Source organism: Talpa occidentalis, unplaced genomic scaffold (assembly GCF_014898055.3).
Source record: "Talpa occidentalis isolate TD23 unplaced genomic scaffold, MPIMG_talOcc4v2.1 talOcc4.6, whole genome shotgun sequence".
Classification (NCBI taxonomy): Eukaryota; Metazoa; Chordata; class Mammalia; order Eulipotyphla; family Talpidae; genus Talpa; species Talpa occidentalis.
This window is the reverse complement of record NW_023604972.1, coordinates 23,355,133-23,377,538: the sequence shown is the minus strand read 5'-3', so window position 1 is coordinate 23,377,538 and position 22,406 is coordinate 23,355,133. Positions and strand designations below refer to the sequence as shown.

Sequence of the window (22,406 nt, the reverse complement as noted above, 5' to 3'; positions counted from 1 at the left end):
CAACATACGTTATTGCTGTAAAGAATTTTTTGAAAGATTGAAGTTTTGGTTTGTGAGAAACATGTCAATCTCTGTGAGTGATTTCTTGATAATTATCATGCATACCCTGAAATATTATGGAGTGAGAAAATCTGACTTTTTCCCCAAATCATTGTCAAAATAAATGAGTATTTTACAAAACCATATTTAGCAATAAGTGAAAACGACATACACTAAAATTATAATATTTTAATTATTTTCTTATTTTCTAATATTTTTTACAGGATTTTGGCGCCATTAAATTTTTTTTTTACTGTATCAAATACTGTGTAGGTCTTATTGCATCTAAGGGTATATGGCTGAAAAGTGGTCTTGGCAGCTAGGGTTCCTGGCTTGGTCAAACAGAAAATGCAGACCAGATTTCTATTTTGAAATTGTTAATTCAGCTCTCACAGACTCTGGCCACGCGCTGGCTAAAGAGATGTCAGCATAAAGGAAGTAATCTTCCTTTAAAATAAAGAATATTTCCTATGTACAGGCCCAACAGAACATGCAGAATTAAAAAAAAAAACATTTCCTTCTTTTTACCTTGAGAATTGAGATTTGGCAAATGTAATTGGTTGTTTTCAGGCATTTTGTCCAGAAACGGAAATGTCAGGGTTGCTTCTGGTTCTGGGGATTTTGGCTTTGCCACCTGGATCATAAGCAAAGGACATAAAAATTACAAATATTGTTAGTTAATAATGCTCAGGTGAAATAAAATTTCACTTACAAACGGAAAGCTCTGCCCCTCCATCAAACCCCTTTCATGCTTTTCTATATTAATAGTGGTTAATTTTTCAGAAAAATCTATTGGATAAAAATTTGATAATCACTTTCTCTAAACTCTGAAGATAGTATTCTATCTTTAGAATTACACAGAACTCTCTTATTTTCTTATTGATCAATCACAATTCTCTTGTTGGTATTATGCCATACTGAATTTGCACATCTGGAAATGAGAATGTTCCACATAAGACTAAAAAAATCTTACCACATGAGTTTTACTATTAAAGTAACACTGCTTTCTAGCCTATGTTATTCTCGAGATAACACACAGCCTCCTACAAACTTATGCAAAGCATATTAAAGACAATACACTTTGCCTGGTGACAAGCATTATTACAGGAAGACACTATCAAACAGGGCCATGGCAATGATGTCCTTGGGGATTTTGGAGGCATGTTAGACTCTTTGTCCTCATGGTAAATAGTTCAGGCTTTACAAATCCTTATGCATACTTTTTAAATACAGATTTTTCTTGTTATTGCTATTTAATTTTATTTTGTTTTTCTCCAATCAGAATGGCCTTAGGTGGAAGAAACCTCCTTCCAAGTTGTTGCTTCTACTCAACTGGTATCTGAAAGACGAGATTATCAAAAACTAATGTCTAAATCGAGACTCAGAAGATTCTGGGCAAAGTTCTGAATGAGGAGCATGGTAGTATCCCTTCCTGTGCTCATGGGACTTTCTCTGATTCACTCTGGTTAGTGGCTGTGATGCCAACAGATTAATTTGATAGTCAACAGGGCAAGTGAGGCTGGAGAACTTTGTTTTCCTCATAAGTGGGTCTATGATTTGGTTATCAGGATACCTTACTGTCTAGAATTTCCTCTTCATAGAATTTTATTTTTCTTAACATGAACAATATATGCAACCTTAATGCAATCCTGAAGGACATGTGATGAATTCCTCATTCTGCATCACAGAATGCCACCAGAGTTCAAATGAGCTTCACTATTCAACACACAGCAAAAGCTAAGGTCTAGACTTTACCAAAGTTTGACAACACTCAAATCTTAACCTCATGCCATGTCCCCCATAGTGATGGAAAACTATGTCTCAGATAATTCCCAGTAGAAAATTAGATGTTGATTGTTAGCAGATATGCTCAAAATGATCAGATGAAAAAGCTCAGCCTGTGTCACAGGTGCTTTGTTTTTTAAAAGGTGACACTCTCAAGTGAAGTGAGAAAAATGAAGTTATTGCAGTCATGGTGATCCTTTTTCTCCCTTTCCCTAAAAGCCAACTGCCCAGTAGGGAAAGAAGTAAGGGGAGTAATTCGCATGGTGTAAATGAGAGAAGTATTGTGTTCAGAGATCATTATTTTAGTCACTAAACTAGTAGCAGAGATTCTTAGCTTGGATTCCACACAACACATTTTTTTAAATTGAGATAACTTTGGCTTACAATACTGTACATGATTCAATGGCATAGGTTCATACTTCTTCAGATATATGTCTCTACATCATGCCTACCACAAGAGGCACCCATAGTTCTCCAAAGAACAGAATTTAGTGGGTATATGTATATACCTCACACCACAAACACACACACACTTTTTCTATAGTGGAGCAGTTGTGACACTGATCCTCTGAATATGGGTCACACAGATGAAGCAACACAGAAGAGGTATGCAGGTCAGTATTTTTTAATTAATTATGGCATTCATTTTGTTTGATTAACAAAATTTTTTTCTAGCTATAATGTAGACTTTTCCTTTCAGTTTAGAGTTAAATGGGGCAAAAGTTAATTTGGAGAAACATAAATAAATAAAGGTTGCAACTATAATGTGGATAAAGCAAAACTTGCAGTGGCATCTCCCCAACTGTTCCCCTATGGGTTAATCCCTCTTTTCCCACCTGTACACCATTCTTTGTATCTGTTTTTTTTAATTGAGGTAATACTGGTTTACAACCTTATATATCAATTAGAGGCATAGGGTTTTTTTTTTTTTAGCCATGCAATGCATTTTGAAATGCTTCATTTTCCTGTAAAAGCTGAAAAAGATACCCTAGCTATCTTCTTTATGAATCTATTTTTAATTAATTTATATTTTACATCATTGCTCATTTTTAAACAATGATTGCTTTTCTTTTTTTTTTAAGGTTTATAGTTCTTGAGATAATGTTACCACACATACATACCACACACCCACCACCTCCAGAACATTTTTTAATTCTATGTATAGAAACAGGGAGTAGCAGGGTTTGAAATCCCCAAAAGGCATCGAGGCAACAGGTACTTTTGTGGCTCTGAAGGTGAGGGACTAGCCTGTGTCCAGTACAGTGCCTGGCACATAGCAGATGCATAGTTATATCAGCTGAATAAATAATGAATAAACTGGAACTAAAAATAGTAAATTGTTCAGTTTAAAGTCATACCCAAATTTAGGGTTAATTTTTAAAGTTGGAATATCCTTCCATATAGTATGCCATATACTAAATGCATATAGCATATTCACACATAGTATGAGTGGTTCCTATTTCGGTGGCCCATAGCATTGCCTGGGGAGCTTTTAAAGTAAAGATGCCTGGGTTCTGCCCCCAGAGATTCTAGTTTATTTGACCTAACTGTGCTTGATATTTTTTTAAATTCTAAAGGGTTACAAGATGGCCATGTGTGAATCAGGAAAGCAGGTTCTCACCAGACATGGAAATCTGCCAGCACTGTGATTTTGGACTTTACAGAACACAAAATTGTGAGAAAGAAATTTCTGTAGTTTATAAGATACCCAGTCTACTATGTATTTTTTATGTATTCAACTTTTTTTTTTTATTTATTTATTTGTTTGTTTTGTTTTTACACATGCACTGGGTACAGTCAGAAGCGTGGGAGGGTGAGAGAATTCACCAGAGCCAGAGCAGGGAGCAGAACAGGCAGAAGGACCGAAGTACACTGCTGAGGGGAGCAGCGGGCGGCAGGAGAGGTCTGCGCGCCATGCGGGACCCTCCTCCGGTGGCCGGGGAGCAGCCGGGGATCGAACCGCGCCGTAGAGGCCGCGGGCAGGTTCGCAACCCAGCGCTCAACCGCTGCGCCACCGGGGAGGCCCTCAACTTTTTTTTTTTAACAAAGTTCATGTCATGGATTTATATTTAGAAAAAATACAGATTAAAGGTAGAAAAAAAGATGAATAGAGAAATAAATTAGGAGAGAAAATTATGGCCAAGGACCACACTAACAGATAGCTGCACTTTGAAGCCACAACTTTTGGATTCAACTCTCTAGTCCACTATGCATTTCACCTTTTGTGACAGCACCAACTCCACCTTTCCACTTAATTCATTTTCTGGTTTCTTCTGGTCTTTTTCTTCTGGCACATCATTCTTCAGTTGGGGGCTGGAAGAAAACTCCACAAAGGCCACAGTTGGACTGGATCGAGTAACAATTGTTGTAAAATGTTGTGGCTCTGAAATGGAGTTACATGCAGAAACAGAAAGAAGACAAAGAAAACAATACAAAGGATCATTTATGCAGCAATGCCATGAGGTACACTGAAACCATGCCTATCCTGGGCAATGAGAAACTGGGTTTTGATGTGATGATATAAGGGAGTAAGAGTATAGTATAAAAGAGCCTAAGATGCTATGCTCTTCATGATAATATAAAGAAAAAAAATCAAGGGCCTCCCCGGTGGCCCAGCGGTTGAGTGCTTGGTTGTGAAGCTGCCCGCAGCCTCTGCAGCGCCAGTTCAATCCCCAGTCTCCGGGCGAGGGTCCCACATGGCGCGCAGACCTCTCCTGGCACCCGCTGCTCCCCTCAGCAGTGTACTTCGGTCCTTCTGCCTGCTCTGCTCCCCACTCTGGCTCTGGTGAATTCTCTCACCCTCCTGCGCTTCTGACTGTACCCAGTGCTTGTATAAATAGATATTAAAAAAAGAAAAAGAAAAAAAAATCAAGCAACACAAAACACATCAACAAATCCACTATGAAAACCTGAGGAGTCACAGTTTACATTTGAATGACATTATATGAAACAAAAAGCTGACATGAAATATTTAACGACAATGGGAAGTGGGTTGGATGATACATGTACACATACACAAACATATGTCTATGTATATAGATATAAAACATACACATACCTATGTGCATTTGTATATATAAATACACATATATATAATAGAAGAATTTTCTTTTTTTTTAAAGATTTATTTATTTATTTATTTATACAAGCACTGGGTACAGTCAGAAGAGCGGGAGGGTGAGAGAATTCACCAGAGCCAGAGTGGGGAGCAGAGCAGGCAGAAGGACCAAGGCACACTGCTGAGGGGAGCAGCGGGTGGCAGGAGAGGTCTGTGCGCCATGTGGGATCCTCCTCCGGTGGCCTGGGAGCAGCCAGGGATCGAACCGGTGCTGCAGAGGCTGCGGGCAGCTTCGCAACCCAGCGCTCAACCACTGTGCCACCAGGGAGGCCCCTGGAAGAATTTTCTTATCCATAAAGAGGAATTAAATACACTCCAGATTGGGGGGGGGAACCACCACCTGAGGGGTGGATATAAAAACCTGGAGTGCAATTTGGTTTGAAAAATTGTATGCTAAAATTTTTAGTAATGACATTTATTTTATAATGCCATTTATAAATAATTTGGTATAGAAGAGGATTATAGGTTCTTATGTTTCTCAAAAGAAAAAAATGTGTTTAAAATATTAAGAAACATTAATCTAGGAAACAGACCTTATCTGTGGTGCAGTTTATTCTTTCAAACTATTCATGAGTTTAACATTTCAGTGTCTGTTTTTATGATAATTTTTTTATCTGCCTTATTTATTGCTGTTACTTTGTGTTAAAAATGACCCTCAGTTTTTAGCATCATTCTGGGGGAAATATAATCTTCTTTATGATGATGGGAATACACATTCAACAAAACAAGGTAGCAAAAAAGCAGAGGCTCCTGAATTCGTAGGGAATAAAGCATATGGTCAGAATTTCCCCCATGAAGCCTCTAGGTGGCAGCACAACCACTGGTTACAGACTAATTTACCATTTTGTGGCTCAGTAAATTCTTGATTTTCATTTCCATTATATCTTAAGAATTTTCATGATTTACCTTAAGAGTAGCTTGTTGTGAAACAAACCTGATGAGAAAAATTCTGTATTCCTTTTACCTGATTTTTCACCACCATTCCCATCTTCTTGACTTTTTGGTTCAGTTTTCTCAGTGGTTGCCTGAAAAAGATATTTACTCTCATGAATAAATGATCTCTTTGAAGGTTCTAAAAGAGGAAATGATTTTTTTCTTTTTTTTTTTTTGAATTGCAATTTGTAGACTAACAAGGTGAGTTGTCCATATGAATTTTTTTTTTTTGGCTTTTTATGACAAATATTCCATATCTGTCAATATATGAATTTATTCTTTTCTCTTCTTAGGCAGCTTTTTGGTGAAAGGCTCAGTTTGTTGGAAGGAGCCATTCAGTGAAGAACAGGTACGGAAGCAGCACCACCTTATGAGGGTATCCATGCACCTACTACCTCCCCCTCTTAGATGCACAGCGCACATTTCTCTTCCTCTGACCACTGATTTTTCAAAGTCAGTTACCACCCACTTTCTCAAAAATGCATTTCTCCCCAGTGATGTTCTCTTCCTTTCTGGGATATCAACGATTCTCTAATACTTGAGTCATGATTCATTCATATCCTCTCCCCCCTAGTTCTTTTTTCCTTTTTATCAAACTATGGGTTATTCCTACAAACTTCAACTGAGTCCTATTTTTCTCCACCTGTGCTGGATTACCCTCGAATATATTGAGTATATATATTCCCATGGGCTCACTATTACCTGCTCTATCCATTTATGACTTAAACTTTCATCTCCACCCTGAGACTCCAGCAAAGCTTCCATTTGGCTCATCACTGTCATGGTAATTGGTTCACATTCAATGTGCTAAATGTTACCTCCAACAAGTCCCTCCTCCAAGCTGGACAATTGTGCTTATGGCTTAGTTTTCTCTGCCACACAGATTAAAATTAGATTCATACTCCATGAATGTCCATCATTTGGCATATCCTGCTAAGTCTCTACACAAAAGTTTTCACACCCACCTCTTTTCTTTTTTAAAAAAGACTTATTTAATTTATGCATAAAAGAACTGGGTTGTAGACCAGAGTGTGGGAGGTGAAAGGATTCACCAGAGACAGAGTAGGGAGCAGAACAGGTAGATCTACTGAAATACACTGCTGAGGGGAGCAGTGGGTCAAGACAGGAGAGGTCTGATGCACCATGTGGGTAGCTCCCTGGCTGGGGATCGAACTCGTGCAGCAGTGACTGGTGATAGCTGGATAGCACTGTATCTTTAACCCCTGCGCCACCAGGAAGGCCCTAATCCACTGTTTAATTTACCATGACATTCAGCTCTCTGTGGTACCTCGTTTATCACTTTTATGCATGTATTCTTCCCCCTCAGTAGTGCCTCTATTGCATCAGTTTTATATTTGATGGAATTTATAATAAAAGAATTTGGAATAACTTAAATGTGCAATAATTTGAGGAATGGTTGAATAAATTACTGTATGTCCACAAAAGAAGTATCATGTGGTTATAAAAAAGCTATTGAACAACATTTAATCACAGCTGAAAACCCTTATTATCTAAGTTAAAAATATAAACTGTATTCATAGTATGATACCTACCTATATAAGATTATATATATATAACTATATGAACACATAAATATACCCATTAATACATGTATAAGAATGTATGTAAAAAGTATAGTAAGGAGATACACTAACATGCTAATAATCGTGATAAACTTCAATGTGCTTAAATTTTGGATGAATTTTTCTTCTTCTTAAATACATTTTCTGTATTCCAAATGTTTACAATGACTATGTATTGCTTCTGTGATCAGGAAAAAAATCACTAAATCGTCAGAGAGATATTAATGACAGCATTTTTTTTGTTTTATAATGTGAATATATAAAATACCATCAGAAATACTGATTTTTAGGTTTCCCCCAAATGGATTAGATCATAGAAAACTGAGGTTGGCAGCAAATTTGCAGTTAGATATTTTATGAATGATGTTCTTGAGGTCACTGATGCTTTCAATTACTTATAAATAAAATAAATAACTACAAAAATCAGGCCAAAGCCTTCCCAGCCCCAAATGAACAAAGAAATGCACATATTTTACTAAGTCTCAGATGCTACCAATTTTAAGTTGCATTATTTCAGGTACTACTAGGAAAGAGAAGACAGTATCTGTTAAATGTGACACATTGTTGGCTATGAGACATATCCTGATTTGGACATGCTTAAACGTGGATTGTGTGCCACTTGGAATCAATGATATAATTCATGACGTTCTTTAGACATAACTTATAAGGCAGAAGAGACAAAGCTTTCAAGCACTATTTTCTGAAGGATTATTTTAGTAGCATGCCACATTCCAGTAATATTTTACTTATACGTGACTAAAAGAGAACTTCACGTTTGAGAATTCTCACATTTCTGGCTGCCTTTCTATGTAGCTGAACACTCCAATACTGAGCTCCCAGATGACCCAGTTTATCTCTCCTTCACATGATGCTGTAAAGGTTACAGACTGTGGTTACTGTAGCCACAATCAATATTTATTGCATTTACCACCTGTCAGCACCTTTGGAAAATTTGACATGGATTATCTTGCTTAATCCTCAGGTTATAAAGTACTTACCAGTATGGTTCCTTTATACAGGTGAGGAAACTGGGCCCAGGGGGCTAGTGACTTACCCAGGGTGACATTGCTGGACTGAGGGGGTGGTAACTGCCTTGTGCTGGTACCCTCAATGCTCCAGTAGCTGAGCCTGGAGTCACACCCACCACCCTAGGTATTTAAAGGTATTGACTGATAAGAGGCAACCTAGAACCTGAGAGTTCCAAGTTTATTGTTGGAATTTTTCAGATAGCCTTTCCATCCCTTTCCTTCTCAGGCCTTCTACCTCGTCCTTTCCTTTCTTCTTCACATCCAGTTATTCTGCAAAAGATTAGAACTCTCGGGGCCTCCCTGGTGGTGCCAGGGGTTAAGCGTCAGCACTATGAAGCTATCTGCAGCCACTGCAGCATGAGTTCTAAACTCAGCCAGGGAGGTGACCCACATGGCTCAGCAGACCTCTCCTGTCTCGCCTGCTGCTCCCCTTAGCAGTGTATTGAGTACATCTGCCTGTTCTGCTCCCCACTCTGTCTCTGGTGAATCCTCTCGCCCCCTGCATCTCTGGCCTGCACCCCAGCTCTTGTATGCATAAATAAATAAGTCTTTAAAAAAAAGAAGACACATTAATAGAACTATAACAAGAGGTAAAATTAATAATTAAAAAAAACTGTAGGAAAAAAAGATTAGAACTCTCTGGAATCTCTCACTTCCTAGGTGACTCGAGAGCAGCCAGTCTCCAGCCATTCATGCCTCTGGGGCTTTCACCCCACCCAGGTTCTGAGGGGCAGGGGCCCAGCACAGTGTCTGGCATAGAGCAGATGTACAAACCACATTAGGTAAGCAAATGTTACATGCATTATTTATGGAATTTGTACTCTCTAGCTTCGTTTAAATGCATACTAGTCATCAAAATCAGGCTGCTGCTAGCAAAATATTCAGGATAAATGATGAGAAAAAGCAAGTTACAACACAATTTGAATAACATGAGCCCATTTTGAAATATTTTATATGCACTGAGAAAACAGGAGAAGGATACACATTAAGAAATCAGTATTAATTTCTGAGTGGATAGATTCATAGGCCGCTTATATTTTGTTTATAGTTTCTATATTCCACAACACATGGAGAAGATATATAATCAAGGGAAATTGTGTAGATTCTCTTTCCAAAGCCAGTTTAATTAGCTTGTGTCTGGATGTCCCAACCTGAAAGTTTGCTACTTTTGTACTTACATCATTATTTCAAAGGAAATGAGTTCAAATTTGGTGGTTTTAAACAGCCCTGATAGACGCAGGTTTTGCTAGAAATTGTGTTTCCTGAACCATGCTTTCTTTGGATGGCTAAAAAGAGCAAAGGCATTCTCCAGTTGGAGACACTGTCTCAAAAAGAAAAGAAGTAAATAAAAAAACAGATTCTGGATGTGAATGAATGAGAACCCAGAGAGGTTACAGGGGCCTAAGCCAGAAGTTGGTTCCCCCTTGGCTCAGAATATCATCCAAACTGGCTTTGGTGCCAGGCTTAGCCTGAGGTCACTGGAGAGAGGTGGCACTTTCCTGGCTTGAAAGGAATATGGTCTGACCACAAAATCTACCTGGCATCTGGCTGCTCATTTTAACCAGAATCTTGTTGATGGACTTGGCCCAGAGGTTGACACTGGAGAAAGAATTGGAAGTAAGAAGCTGGAGGGCAGTAACTATCATGAGACTTAGGTCTTGAGTGGCCCTGTTGTAGGAGCTGGACTGACCATTAAACTTCTAGGCAGGAGTGATGTCCAAGATCCTTTCCTGAGCTACTATTCTGACTGATTTACTAGCTCTAGTTTGGAACTACTTATCTGGACCTAAGCTTGGAAAATCAGTCTACTGATGGCACTATGAGGAGGTTCTACACACGCCATATATGTATTTCCCCTTTCACTTTCATACCGCCAAATATCTATTTTCATTGGATGAAAAAGGATCTATGCAGAAAAGCAAGCTCTCTATTCCTTAAACTTTTTTTTTTTTTTGCATTAAACTTTTCAAAGCACCAAAGTGAGGTGCTGATTCATATGGGCTGAGTTTGATCTTTCAATTTCCTTAACATATATATTCGTGAAGTTTTCACCTAAATATCTTTAATGACTTTTAGAGAGCATTAAATTTAACACTCTTACAACTATTTCCAGTGGAGAAAAACAGTCTCTGAAGAAATGTCTGTTGACATTTGACATCTGAAAGGAATTTGCAGTTGGTCTCAGTTGTAAGGAAAACAGCACCTACTCAAATGCCTTCACCCTGCGCTCACTGCAAACTGAAATGTTTCAAGAAAGATCCAATTGTGTTTTCCTGGATCAGAAAACATTAGTCAAGTACTGAGTTTTCAAAAGGAAGGGCTAGAGTTTATCAAGGTGGGGAAAAAAAAACCTACCTTGACACTTAGTTTAAGAAAAGCAGATGAAGTGGTTTAGAGACCAGGTAGGTGAGTTTGGCCTCTTGTCTATGAGGGAATGGCCACCACCTTCGGGGGAAGGGGTTGGTGGGTAGGAAGAGAGTGGGTGATGTCATTGGGATGAGATGGCAAGAGGGAGCTGATTAACAGTCGTGGAATGGAGTGACGGAGAGGTGGGTAGGTGGGAGTCTAGGTGGCAGAAGGAAGCCAACACTGGGAAAGAGTAAACAATAGGAGCAAAATGAGCTCCAGGAAGAATCACATGAGCATCTGCAAGAGCAGTTGCCTCGTGGCAAAAGCTGCTCATAGTTGGAAGTTTCTTAGAGAATTACAAAGGCAACCATTGAGAAGCCGAGCTGGACAATGACAAGGAATTGATCTCATTTGTATGAAATTCACATCTATTCAAGATGATAATTTTGATAACCTTATTTTCACCCAGATAACTTTACACCTATCACCCTTTTGGTTTTTTGAAAAAGATGTAGTAACGTTCTCCCTTTTTTTGGTGTAATCTTAAAAATAGGGGCACCTCTGTCTATGAGTCACCTAGCTATCATGCTAAGTACTTTATATCCCATAAATTCTCACAATAAGCACTGGGTGGTCTACTATTATTATCCATATTTTAAGTATAAATTGAAGCTCTGATAGTTTAACTTTCTCAGGTGAGGTTTCATTTTTGACCTAGTGCATGGAGTTCTTTAGGTATTTTAGGTAAGGGTTATTTTTGTTCCACTGAGGAAAGAAGAGATTCAAATATAAATAAAAGTGCCAGTGGTTCAAGAAAACACTGGGCTAGCTTTGACATGACATAAAACATGTTTTTGTAGGTCACGAAACAGGATAAATTAGTTCTCAGATTAGAAGACCTTCCAAATTCTTTTCTAATTCTGGGTCCCAGGAGTCTGTATTGTGCTAATACATAATTTTTTTTTTTAAAAGAGAAGTCAATGTTTTCAAATGTGAAAAAAAAGTGTGAGGTTTCCTTTGAGAAATGCCTTGGGTTTAACTGGGAGGAATCAGAGGACACTGGATTCCTTTGCTTTGAATGTTCAGCACCAAGTATCTTTATCAGGTGCTGCTGTTCCCCGGGGGGGCGGGGGGGTCCTCCTGTGCATTCCCCACCGCTGGGCAAGCCTTTGCATCTGTTATTCCCAACATGTGGACTGGCCTTTCCAATGCTAACACACATTAAGGTCAAGTTTCAAAATTCACTTTCCACACAAAGCCTTCCTAAAGCCAACTGATAATGATCTTACCTGTTCTCTACAATCTTCTATCCCACTGGCCTTCTGACCCCATAATCTAGCACTTAAATATTATATTTAAGTACTTGCCTACTTGCTTTATGAAAATCGCTTTCCTGGCAAGTTTGTGATTTTCTTCTTCTATTTCAAAATTGGGGTATGAAGTAAATTCCTTTTTTTTTTTTTAAAGATTTATTTATTTATACAAGCACTGGGTACAGTCAAAAGCATGGGAGGGTGAGAGAATTCACAGAGCCAGAGTGGAGAGCAGAACAGGCGGAAGGACCGAAGTACACTGCTGAGGGGAGCAGTGGGTACAGCAGGAGAGGTCTGTGAGCCATGTGGGACCCTCACCGCAGCCAGGGATCGAACCAGTGCTGCAGAGGCTACGGGCAGCTTCGCAGCCCAGCGCTCAACCGCTGCGCCACCAGGGAAGGCCCTGAAGTAAATTCTTAATTCATTTTTATTTTGTTAACAAGCAACCATTGGTAAGGTGATAACTATCACAATCTGACCACCTTACATATGATTCCTCTGAGGATGATGTGCAGTTTGCTGACACAGCAAGAGTATTTAAAAGTAATAACTTAAACTAGGATCTATTTTTTAAGTGAGAGAGCCATGGTTCCAGGAGTTTAAGATGAGAAGGATAAGGTAGAGAGAAACTACAGAGATAAGGAAACATCACACAAAAGAGGTTGCACTGACTCAAGTGCTTACACTCCAGTCTCCCTCCTGCCCTCACTGGAGTTGCAAGACCACCGTTCTCTGCTGCGTGCCTCACAGGCTGACTTTATGTGCCTGCCTACTGCTTGCTGTGGCCTTTGAACAGTTCCAGCTTGGCCTGAAGGAACTGTGACATTTTAGTGGTGGGTGAGGCTACTCCTCTATAGAAGTGTATCTGTTGGGAATGCAGTTTTTGGAAGAAAGACACTATTTACAAAGACGAACACTATTCCTTTGACAGCCCCACAGAATGGGGCAAATAAATTAGAAACAACGAATCCAGTCCAAGTGGGTATTAGGCCCTGGGATGCCCTGAAGCACAGCCTTGTTTGCAGCTGGTCACCATCTTTTGCCACAACCAATTAATTTCACCTTTTCAGTAGAAACATACAAGCTCTCAGGTAGTCAAGACAAGCTTTTCTTAGACTGAGCAGCAAGTAAAATGAAGAGTAGTTTACTGGAGAAGAGAATCTTTAACAATGACTCAGGATAATACATTCTGAAAGGAAAACTTCTGGTATCTTAAATTATAACAGAGTATGAAAAATGTTCTAGTAATGAGCCAAATTTTTATGTAGTAAAGCTGTTTGCCTTATAGTCTAACAGGTAATTGTAGGGGGTTAATGACCCAGAAAATAAGGTAGTAGCAGCCACCAAAGCCAGTTCAAGGGCCGAAGTACTTGAGACAGGGCAAACCACTCGGCTTTGCTGAGCTAGAAATTACTCTATAATTACTCTTTGCTGAGCTAGAAATTAGGCAGTTTTTCCAAGGAAGAGGGATGCAGAGGAAGAGACTTCCAGACTTTTCCATGAGTTTGGACTTGTGTCCTGAGACTACCAGTGATCAGGCTGGTTTTTGGAGGCAGAGAAGGTCCACAAGGTCACCTTTTGTTTGGGACTTTCTTTGAGGTACTGTATAAACTTCAGAAATAGCTTGATTTCTTTCAGATCATCTAATTTTGCTTCTCTTAAAGCGAGATACTTTGGGGGATGCGTAATCAGTGAAATCTTTTGATTCTATCTCCTCTTTGCCTTTAGGGAGTAACTGCTATTAAGCTGGAAACTGCCAGATAAAAAAGGAAAATAGGCTTTTTCCCCTTCTCATTGAAAATCAGAACTCATTGAGAGTGAGTAGTATATTTTAAAGAGAGATTTTACTGCTCTGAAAACAAGAAAACCTGCTTTTCCTCTGTCTTTGGAGTTCTGAACTTAATGCTACAGATCTCCACGTAGAATGGGTAAAGCTTTTTATTCCCCAAAGGGTTAAAAACTTAGAACAAGAGAGATTTAACAATTAGTTGAGGAAGCTCAGACCTCATGCCATCTGATCTGATCATTTAGTCCCTTGGCTTCTATCAGGAATAGAATGTATTCAGCCAATGGCAGAGGTTCTCCCAAAATTAAATAGCAAAGTTGTCAGAGAGCATACTGGGTGAGAGGCAGAGAACAAACAGTGCCTGAGAGCAGAGCCTTCAGGATTTCTTCTTCTAGTTGATCTCCTTGGCCTGTGTAAGTCCTAAATATGTTTATATGCCAAGGGCCATGGGGCAGGCATGGCACCTACAGTGTCACTTCTCCAAGGTGCAGTTAGCAGGGGCTATGATTGTCAGCATGTGCAAAGAGCCTTTGGCCCACAGAACAAACTGGGACATGGAAAGGTATTTACAAGGGGAGCTGAGAAAATGCTTGTTAACTGTTGCAAAAGAGAAGTAAGAACAGAAAAACAATTCCACTACTGTAATGTCTAATTAATTTGGGGGGTTTCTGATTTAAATTTAAGAGCATAAGCTAATGTTGCCTCTGCCTATAAAGTTCCCAAACTGCCTGTAGACCTCAGTATTTCATCTCATGATGATTTGTAAGAGCACTTCAGACATGGTAACATTTAAGCAAATGAAAAGTGAAAATAAATTTCAGGTTGAGAGACTCAGCACATGCCAGGATTACAAAACTTGGCTCCCGGAGCCCAGCAAATGCGTTACCATGGTGAGGAAATTATTTTTGGTTGATTCCAATCTGGGTCTCTTTCTTAGGGCTCGAGCATGAGGAGGAAGAATGACATCCTCTCAATTCCTCTGAGAAAACACATTTCACTCTTTAAAAGATAAATCCCAGAGATAAGAAAAGTAATGTCCAATCTCTTAGCGGGCTGGGTCCTCTAACTCTATCTTAGAGCTGGAAGACAAGGTTCCCTCTGGACTAAAATTTTCTAGGTGACAGGGGGAAAATCCTGACAGTTTTTCCATCCTGCAACTATCATTCCAACCCAAATTTTATAAATTAAGTAGAGGCAGAAATGAACCTCTGATGAGGACAAATGAGGTTGAACAGAGTTAAACATGTACTCTGAAAGCTGAGCTGCATCTGGGGTAATAAAAGTTAGGGTTTGATGAATTAACCCAGCATGAGCCTTTCTGGGGAGGGACCTAAGAAAAGGTAATCTTCTCGATTCTGTCTTATACTCCAAAGCATCAAGTATAGGTTGTCTTGAGTTCTTTTCTCCTGCTGTTCTTGAATTATGCTATACTTTTTCATCTTTGCCATTTAACAGTGCTTCCAATTAATCTGAATTTAAGGGTTTAAGTTAATAAAAAATAGTTTTTTTCAATTTAAAAAAAATGAACATGAAAGATACCCTTAAATACAGACTGTCAAGGATGGAAGCCAGGTTCTGATGTCATCAAACATCTTAAAATTGTATTAACAAGTCTGAAGCGTTCCTCAACAAACAAAAAAGGGGTATTTTAAAGACTTACATATTTTTCTATAGCACTGGACATAATGTAAAGACAAGAAAACCTCTTCCTTATTCATAAATTGCATTACCCCCGTGTTCATAGCAGCAACGCCTATAATTTCCAAGTCACGGAACCACATAGGTGCCCAACGACAAATGACTGGATAAAGAAAGCACGGACTATGTACCCAATGGAATACCACTCAGCTTTTTAAAAAAATGAAATAGTGCCTTTTGGGACAAAACAGATGTGCTAAGGTGATTATGCTAAGTGAAATAAATCAGTGAATGAAAGACCCTATCAGATGGTTTCATCTACCTGTGGACTATAAATAACCCCAAATCATAAACTGGCAAAGCACAGCAAAAACAATTCTTAGACGTAGTCAAAAACATACTGGTTGCACAGGGAACTGGTTAGAGGGAACACTGGGGAGGGAGGAGGAGGTAGGGGAAAAATTAGGGGCCAGACACTGGCAGGGAGGTGTGAAGGAGGGTGAAAAAAACTTCCATTACTATACCACTGTTAGGGTTCATTGTGCTTTACGTGCCCTCTCCTCACCCTGCCAAATTCATATGTTTAAGTCCTAATTCCCAGTACCTTGGAATGTGACCTTATTTGGAAATGGAATTGCTGCAGATGTAACTGCAGATGTAAGATGAAGACATACTGGAGTAGAGTGGCCATCAATCCACCGTGATACTGGTGTGCTTATAAAAGGGGGATATGTGGACACAGGCAAGCATGCAGGGAGAACATCCTCTGAAGATGAAGACAGAGATCAGGGTGAAGCATCTAGAAGCCAACAAATGCCAAAGATTGCCAGCAACCACCAGGAACCAGCAAAGAACCAGGGAATAGATGACTCCTCTCAGTCAACAGAAGGAACCAACCCTGCCATCACGTTGACCCTGGATTTCTAGCCCGCAGGACTGTGAGACCTCTTTTTGTTGTTTAAGCAGCCCAGTGTGTGTGGTACTTTGTTACACAGCCTGAGCAAACTAATACAACCTCACGGTAAGAAACAATCACTAACAAGGACTACTTATTTTTTTTAAATAGATTTTTTTTCACAGTAGAATTATCCCAAAGAGAAAAAGAAGTTTGGTTCTTACTGTCAGTTCTTGGGGAAGAGAATTTGGCTTCTTTATGTTAATCTCAATGCTATTGTTATCTTGTTTCAGCTCCACTGGGGACCCATGCACTCTGGCCACACCTTCAAACATCTGGGATTTGGTTAATGAGGGGGCAGTTGCCACCGTGGGGCACTCCTTGTCCTCATCGCCATGAATCATTTCCCCATTCATGCTGTCTACCTATAAAAATCAGAATGGACAAAAATCATGCTATTTTCCAAGGAAAGATTCTAATAAGACAACACATGCAGAATCAATTTAAAACATCATTTAATAATAATAGTTCAACAAGGAATAAAGTTCCTCATAGGCGTTGAAGTGTGCAAGAAATCAGGGTTCCTATAACTGCCATCTTTAGATTACATTTCAAGTTCACCTCACTCTGTGCGTTTTTATTGTGAAGTAGAGTAAATCAAGGAATCTTAAGTATAAATACACATCACATATTTGGGTTCCAGTAATTTTTCATTTAAGTTCTCATTGCTATATGATGAAATTTTTATTGTCTGGTTACATATAAATTAGGTGGCACCTCCTTATATCAGGGATGTTTCACAGGTTCTCCTGGAGTGGCAGAGGGGGATTTGAAGCTGTGCTATGTTACAACAAATCTTTACTAGTAGCTAATTTCACAGTCTCATTTTTTTTTTAAAGAAAAAAGGCTATACATGTTAAAATACTCTGCATTATATCTACAGAAGATGGTGAGAGGAAGAAGTAAAAAGATTGGTTAGTTGGCTTATTGAAAGACATCTAGAACTCTCTTAATGTTTGAGGTGACATATAAAATGGTTAGGAGAGCAAGCTGTGAGATGGGCTAAGGTTGAATCCCAGGCCACCTACTTCCTAGCCATGTAACTCTCTGCCTCAGTTTCCTCATCTGCAAAATGTATGATCCTAGCAGCTCCCTGATAGTGCTATTAAAGTACTTTCGTGGATGAGTATACATATAGTATACATATACATAGAACAGTACCTAATACACTTTAAGTAAGCATATATTAACTCTTACTATTAGCCAGCCTTCTAAAATCTTTCAGAAGAAATAATGAAACACCAAATATTAGTTATAGTTTATTTTCCTTATGCCAGTGTCTTATAATACTCTTTTGTCTATGTTCCATAAAAAGCAGATCTAAATCATAACTGAGTACATTCATTGGCTTCTTGGAAGTCATGATGTATTTCTTCTGTTTATTAAGCAAAAATGCATCATGATTTTTCTGACAACCCAATACATAAATATAACTGAAATAGGAATTTTCCAAAACAGTATCTACCTTTATGGTATGTGATGCACCTTGTTGAGATTAAAAATAAATTATTAAAAAAGATTGTATTCTGTTCTATTTCATCATTTAAAAATGCTGATTTCAAATCGTTAAAGTGAATTAAAGTGATTGTATAATCTAGCAACAAGTCACAATTCTCAGTCTGAAAAACAATGCCTTCTACTATTTCACTGGTCTTCCTTTAAACTGCTCCTCAAAGAACAGCATTCTGTCAACGCTGTTTCACCGAACTCTGATGAGAAAAAAAAATCAATCCTAGTCAACTTTGAACAAAATGATGTTATTTGAGGACTTGCTTTCATTGCTTCTCCTACAGTTGCAGTTTCCAAGACCCCATGACTTTAGTGAGGACTTACTGTACTAAAGTCTGTGGCACTGGGAAAGTGACTGAGCCTGTGTGACCAGGAGCAAAACTCACCTCTAAACAAACTCTATTAACCTCGTCAGTACATCCTTCCATAAATGTCTTCCCAAGGCCCGTATGTGGTCTTGCCACCATAGTAAAGAACAGTCATCTATCCTAATTTTTTGTTTGAATGATCACATTCATTATTTATATAGAGGAGGGGAGAAGTGGATAGCTTGTTATCTCATCAGGTGCCTTGGATACCACATTAAATAAATGTATTTCCAAACCCTGTTTTCAATCACCGCAACATCAAAACTTCCTTCATGAACTATCACAGTTCATCTTCATGGGCTGTAAGAGTGATAGCTGCTGCAGGTCGGAGGTGGCTGCTGAGCATGTATGAGCACGGCCTGTTTGTGTGCGCGTGAGTCTGCATGGTGAGTAGCTCACCTTTGCGGGAAAAAAAATCATGCATTTATTCAATAAACACTTGCTATATGTCTGGGTATCTACAGCAGGCCATCTGGGAACAACAAAGACACAGCTCTGTCCTTCAAGGGACAAACACCTCAATTCAGCTCAGATGAAACAGACACTACGTTTGTTCTGTGGTAAGGCACAGATTTTTAAGATACTTGCAGAGTTACTTAAGCAAAAGTCAGAAAGTGTGCTTTGGTTCCTGCTGAAATTCAACAGGGAGAAACCCAGCATCCCACTGCACATTTAGTTCAATAAAGCAAACTTCCTTTACAGCCACGTGTCGATGACTCCTAGAGATGAATTCCACCTCTGTCTTCTATTACAAACCCATGTGGTGTGCAGGGACAATAGGAAATGATTTTTCCTTTATAGTCAAATGCCTAAGACAAAAGATGAGTGCTTTCTCATGATGTGAAGGAAAACAGTGGAATTTGAGAAAGTGAAAAGATGTGTTTGGTTGTTAGAGTCTCTGTGGTTCTGGACACTATTTTATGCTGTTTGACTGGTTTTAAAAAAAAACCTATTTTCTCTCCACTTAAAAATATTTAAATCTGTTTCATCTGAGGATCAAGTATAGCCCACATTCCTATGTGTTTTTTGCATTATCTTTTTTTCAACTGTAGCATCTTTTTGGGTTATGATGTCAATTTCTTCTTAAGGGGAGGTTCATGCATATACAGTTGTCCATTGAACAACATGGGTTTGAACTGCCAGGGTCCACTCATATGTCAATTTTCTGTAATAGACAATGTAAACTACCGGTATCTGTGAAAACAGTATAGTCATATAACTTTATTTTCTCTTACAACTTTTTAAATAACATTTTCTTTTGTCTAACTTGCTTTCTTGTAAGCCAACAGTATATAATACATGCAAAATATGTCTTAATTGACTATGTGATTGGTAAGGCTCCTGACCAACAGTGGACTAGTAGTAGTTAGGTTTTTGGAGGGCGTCAAAAGTTGTACAAAGATTTTTGACTGCATGAGGGGTTGGTGTCCCTTGCCCCCCCAAGTTGTTCAAGAGTCAATTATATTTTTATTTAATCAAAGATAAAGTTTTATTTTAAGTCATTTGTATTACTTCTAGATCACTGGATATACCTGGGTATTACTAAGTTAGGGATTGCTTTCCACTACTCTAGAGAGACCATGCCAATATACCAAACTAGAAAGCAGGCTGTGCTCATGGAGATGATTCAATATCAGTCTCCTAGGAGTCCATCGGTACCAACACAGAAATTGAGGAAAACATCTATTTCTTAACTATTTGCAAACCAAATCTCCTGAGACAGATATTTCACAATTATAAATATTAACACGTTTTGCTTTTGCTTGTTAAAAATAATTGCATTTTCTTCAGGCAAGGTACTTCTTTCTACCTGGAAAGAAGAATTCTACCTGGAATTCAGTTTTGGTTCTACTCTGAAGGAATTCATCTTACCTTAAAGGTCTTCAGAACCTCTTGAGAGTTTTTAGGCTGAGAGTAAGGCTTGGGTGTCAGCACAGGCACTGCTTTGGGAGTGACAGTTTTGCTTGGAGACCCACTGCCTGCTGACACGCTGGGATCCAGAATGCTGGTGCGAGCGATGGTGGTCTCCACAGTGGCAGTGAATTTGGGTGGAGGCAGTGACTGTTGCCGCAAGTATTTCATGGGGTTGGGGTCATTCAGGAAGGAGGGTAAGTTTGGCTCTGTGGAATGGCTTCTTTCCAGAATTTTTGGCATCTCCAAGCGTTCAAGAACAGCCTCGCTGATAGTGAATCTCTCAATGTACTGTTGAAGGATCCCCTCTGCCTCCTCCTGGGACCGCGCATTCTTGTATGCCTCATGCAACTCCCTCTCTCTTCTCTCTCTAAAGGATGGGCATGGGGAGGGGTGATTAAAAAAAAAGTCAACAGTCACAAAAATTGCAAAGAAGACCTTGGTAGGAACCAAGGTAGAGCCGAAGGAATAACACAACGGGTATATAAGATTGATGTCAGCCTTTCTGATAACCAACAAATTTTAGGACAAACACATCTAGATAATGTACATTAAAAAATAACAACAGAAAGAACCCACTTCTCTTGAACAATTTCTCTGTAGGTTTTAATGCTTTTTCTTCGTTCACGTGTCCCATCCTCTCCAGCCAGTAACTTCTCCATTTTTTTTCTTTCTTCCTCTTTCTTGATTAAATCCTGAGAAGCACTTCTTCTGCGGCTCTTCCAACGAGCCAGATCCTGTGGGGGTGGGAAATTGGTATAAATAGAATAGACTTTTTTCAGACTTTCACATAATTCCGATTCTATTCATCAGAGTTTAGGGAGTACTAAACTGGGGGCCAGGCACTATGTTAGGGCATTCACATACAGCCCAATGGAAGTCTAGTTGAAACAGGAATGCCACAAAGGCAGGGAACATTCAGCTAGATCCACATTATTCATCCCAGGGCAGCACATTTATTTAAACATGGCAATGTGAAATAGACACTCATACTCCATGTAAGTTTCCAATTCTTCAAGTATTGTTTCACAGGGCACTAATGAAATAAAAAACTGCACTTCTTCCTATTTATCACCTAGGTATTGTGAATGGAATTGCTTAATAGAATTGTGGGGATTAGCCACAGACCTACATCATTTCTTAGGAAGAAGAAAGAAAAAAAATGGACTTTTGGATCTTACAGAAAAGATCACTATATGTATTAATCCATCTGACCCTTACAACAATCCCACCATAAAATCTGCAGGCTATTATGACATAATGACGAAGAATTAGGTTTCTACAATCAGATGAGTGGGATTGCAGCTGTGGGAAATAATCCCAGTTTGATCTCATCCATGCTTTGGAATCTCAGACATGTTTCTTCATTTCTCTGTGCCTCTGTTTCCTCATCTCCAAAGTAGGGGTGATAGTTACATCTTGTCTTATCACCGGTTGTGAGGTTTAAGTGAGCGAGTGCATTTAAGGTACAGACACACAGTGTGTGCTCTTGGTGCTGAAGGCACAATTTCTACTACATTATATTGACTTTCAGACATTCATATTTTTCAGAAATGGTAGAGTCAGGCTCACAATAGCTAATTCAGAGAGCTCTGTGCAATCCACTTTCCCTCCCTCATCCCTTTCTTCAAGCCCTTCCCCTGCCATGGCTCTTTGTCCTCAAGCACACAATCTCCTCTCCCTCACCAGGTCCCGAGTCTTCCTGCCCTGGCTTTTATCCTGCTCTCTCACTGGGTGTGTGGCCTTGGGCAAGTCACTTAGCTATGAGGGGCTTGTCTATGGAATGGATATCAGGAATAGTTGCTAGCTCGCCGAATTATGAAGTGGAATAAATGAATTATTATATGCAAAGCACTTAGAACAGATCCCAGCACTGGTATATGCTTTCAATAATGGACACCATCATCATCATCATCATCATCAAATTAAAATACATAACCTCAAAAGTCATGCATCTTCAATTCTACCCCCCACCCCAGCTGCCTACCTCCAGTTCCACTTTTCTTTGTGGCCAAGCTTCTAGCAAAGACACTTGCCAGTGACGGCTGTGTCATTCATTTTTTACTTCAACGTTGCTATTTACCTTCCTTT

General features: G+C 39.2%; 1 protein-coding gene across 6 annotated transcripts in view; it reads right to left on the bottom strand.

Annotated features, from left to right (window-relative positions):
• The window catches only part of LIMCH1 (LIM and calponin homology domains 1), a 79,381-nt gene that overhangs the window by 26,326 nt on the left and 30,649 nt on the right, over window positions 1–22,406 (bottom strand). For all 6 annotated transcript variants that reach the window (XM_037530275.2, XM_037530277.2, XM_037530279.2 and 3 more), the window contains exons 6-11: window positions 20,895–21,052; window positions 20,277–20,685; window positions 16,692–16,892; window positions 5,907–5,967; window positions 4,044–4,207; window positions 568–673 (exon numbers count right to left, since the gene is read on the bottom strand). In XM_037530275.2, the coding sequence (XP_037386172.1) occupies window positions 568–673; window positions 4,044–4,207; window positions 5,907–5,967; window positions 16,692–16,892; window positions 20,277–20,685; window positions 20,895–21,052 (1,099 nt within the window). The remainder of the gene's footprint in view (window positions 1–567; window positions 674–4,043; window positions 4,208–5,906; window positions 5,968–16,691; window positions 16,893–20,276; window positions 20,686–20,894; window positions 21,053–22,406) is intronic.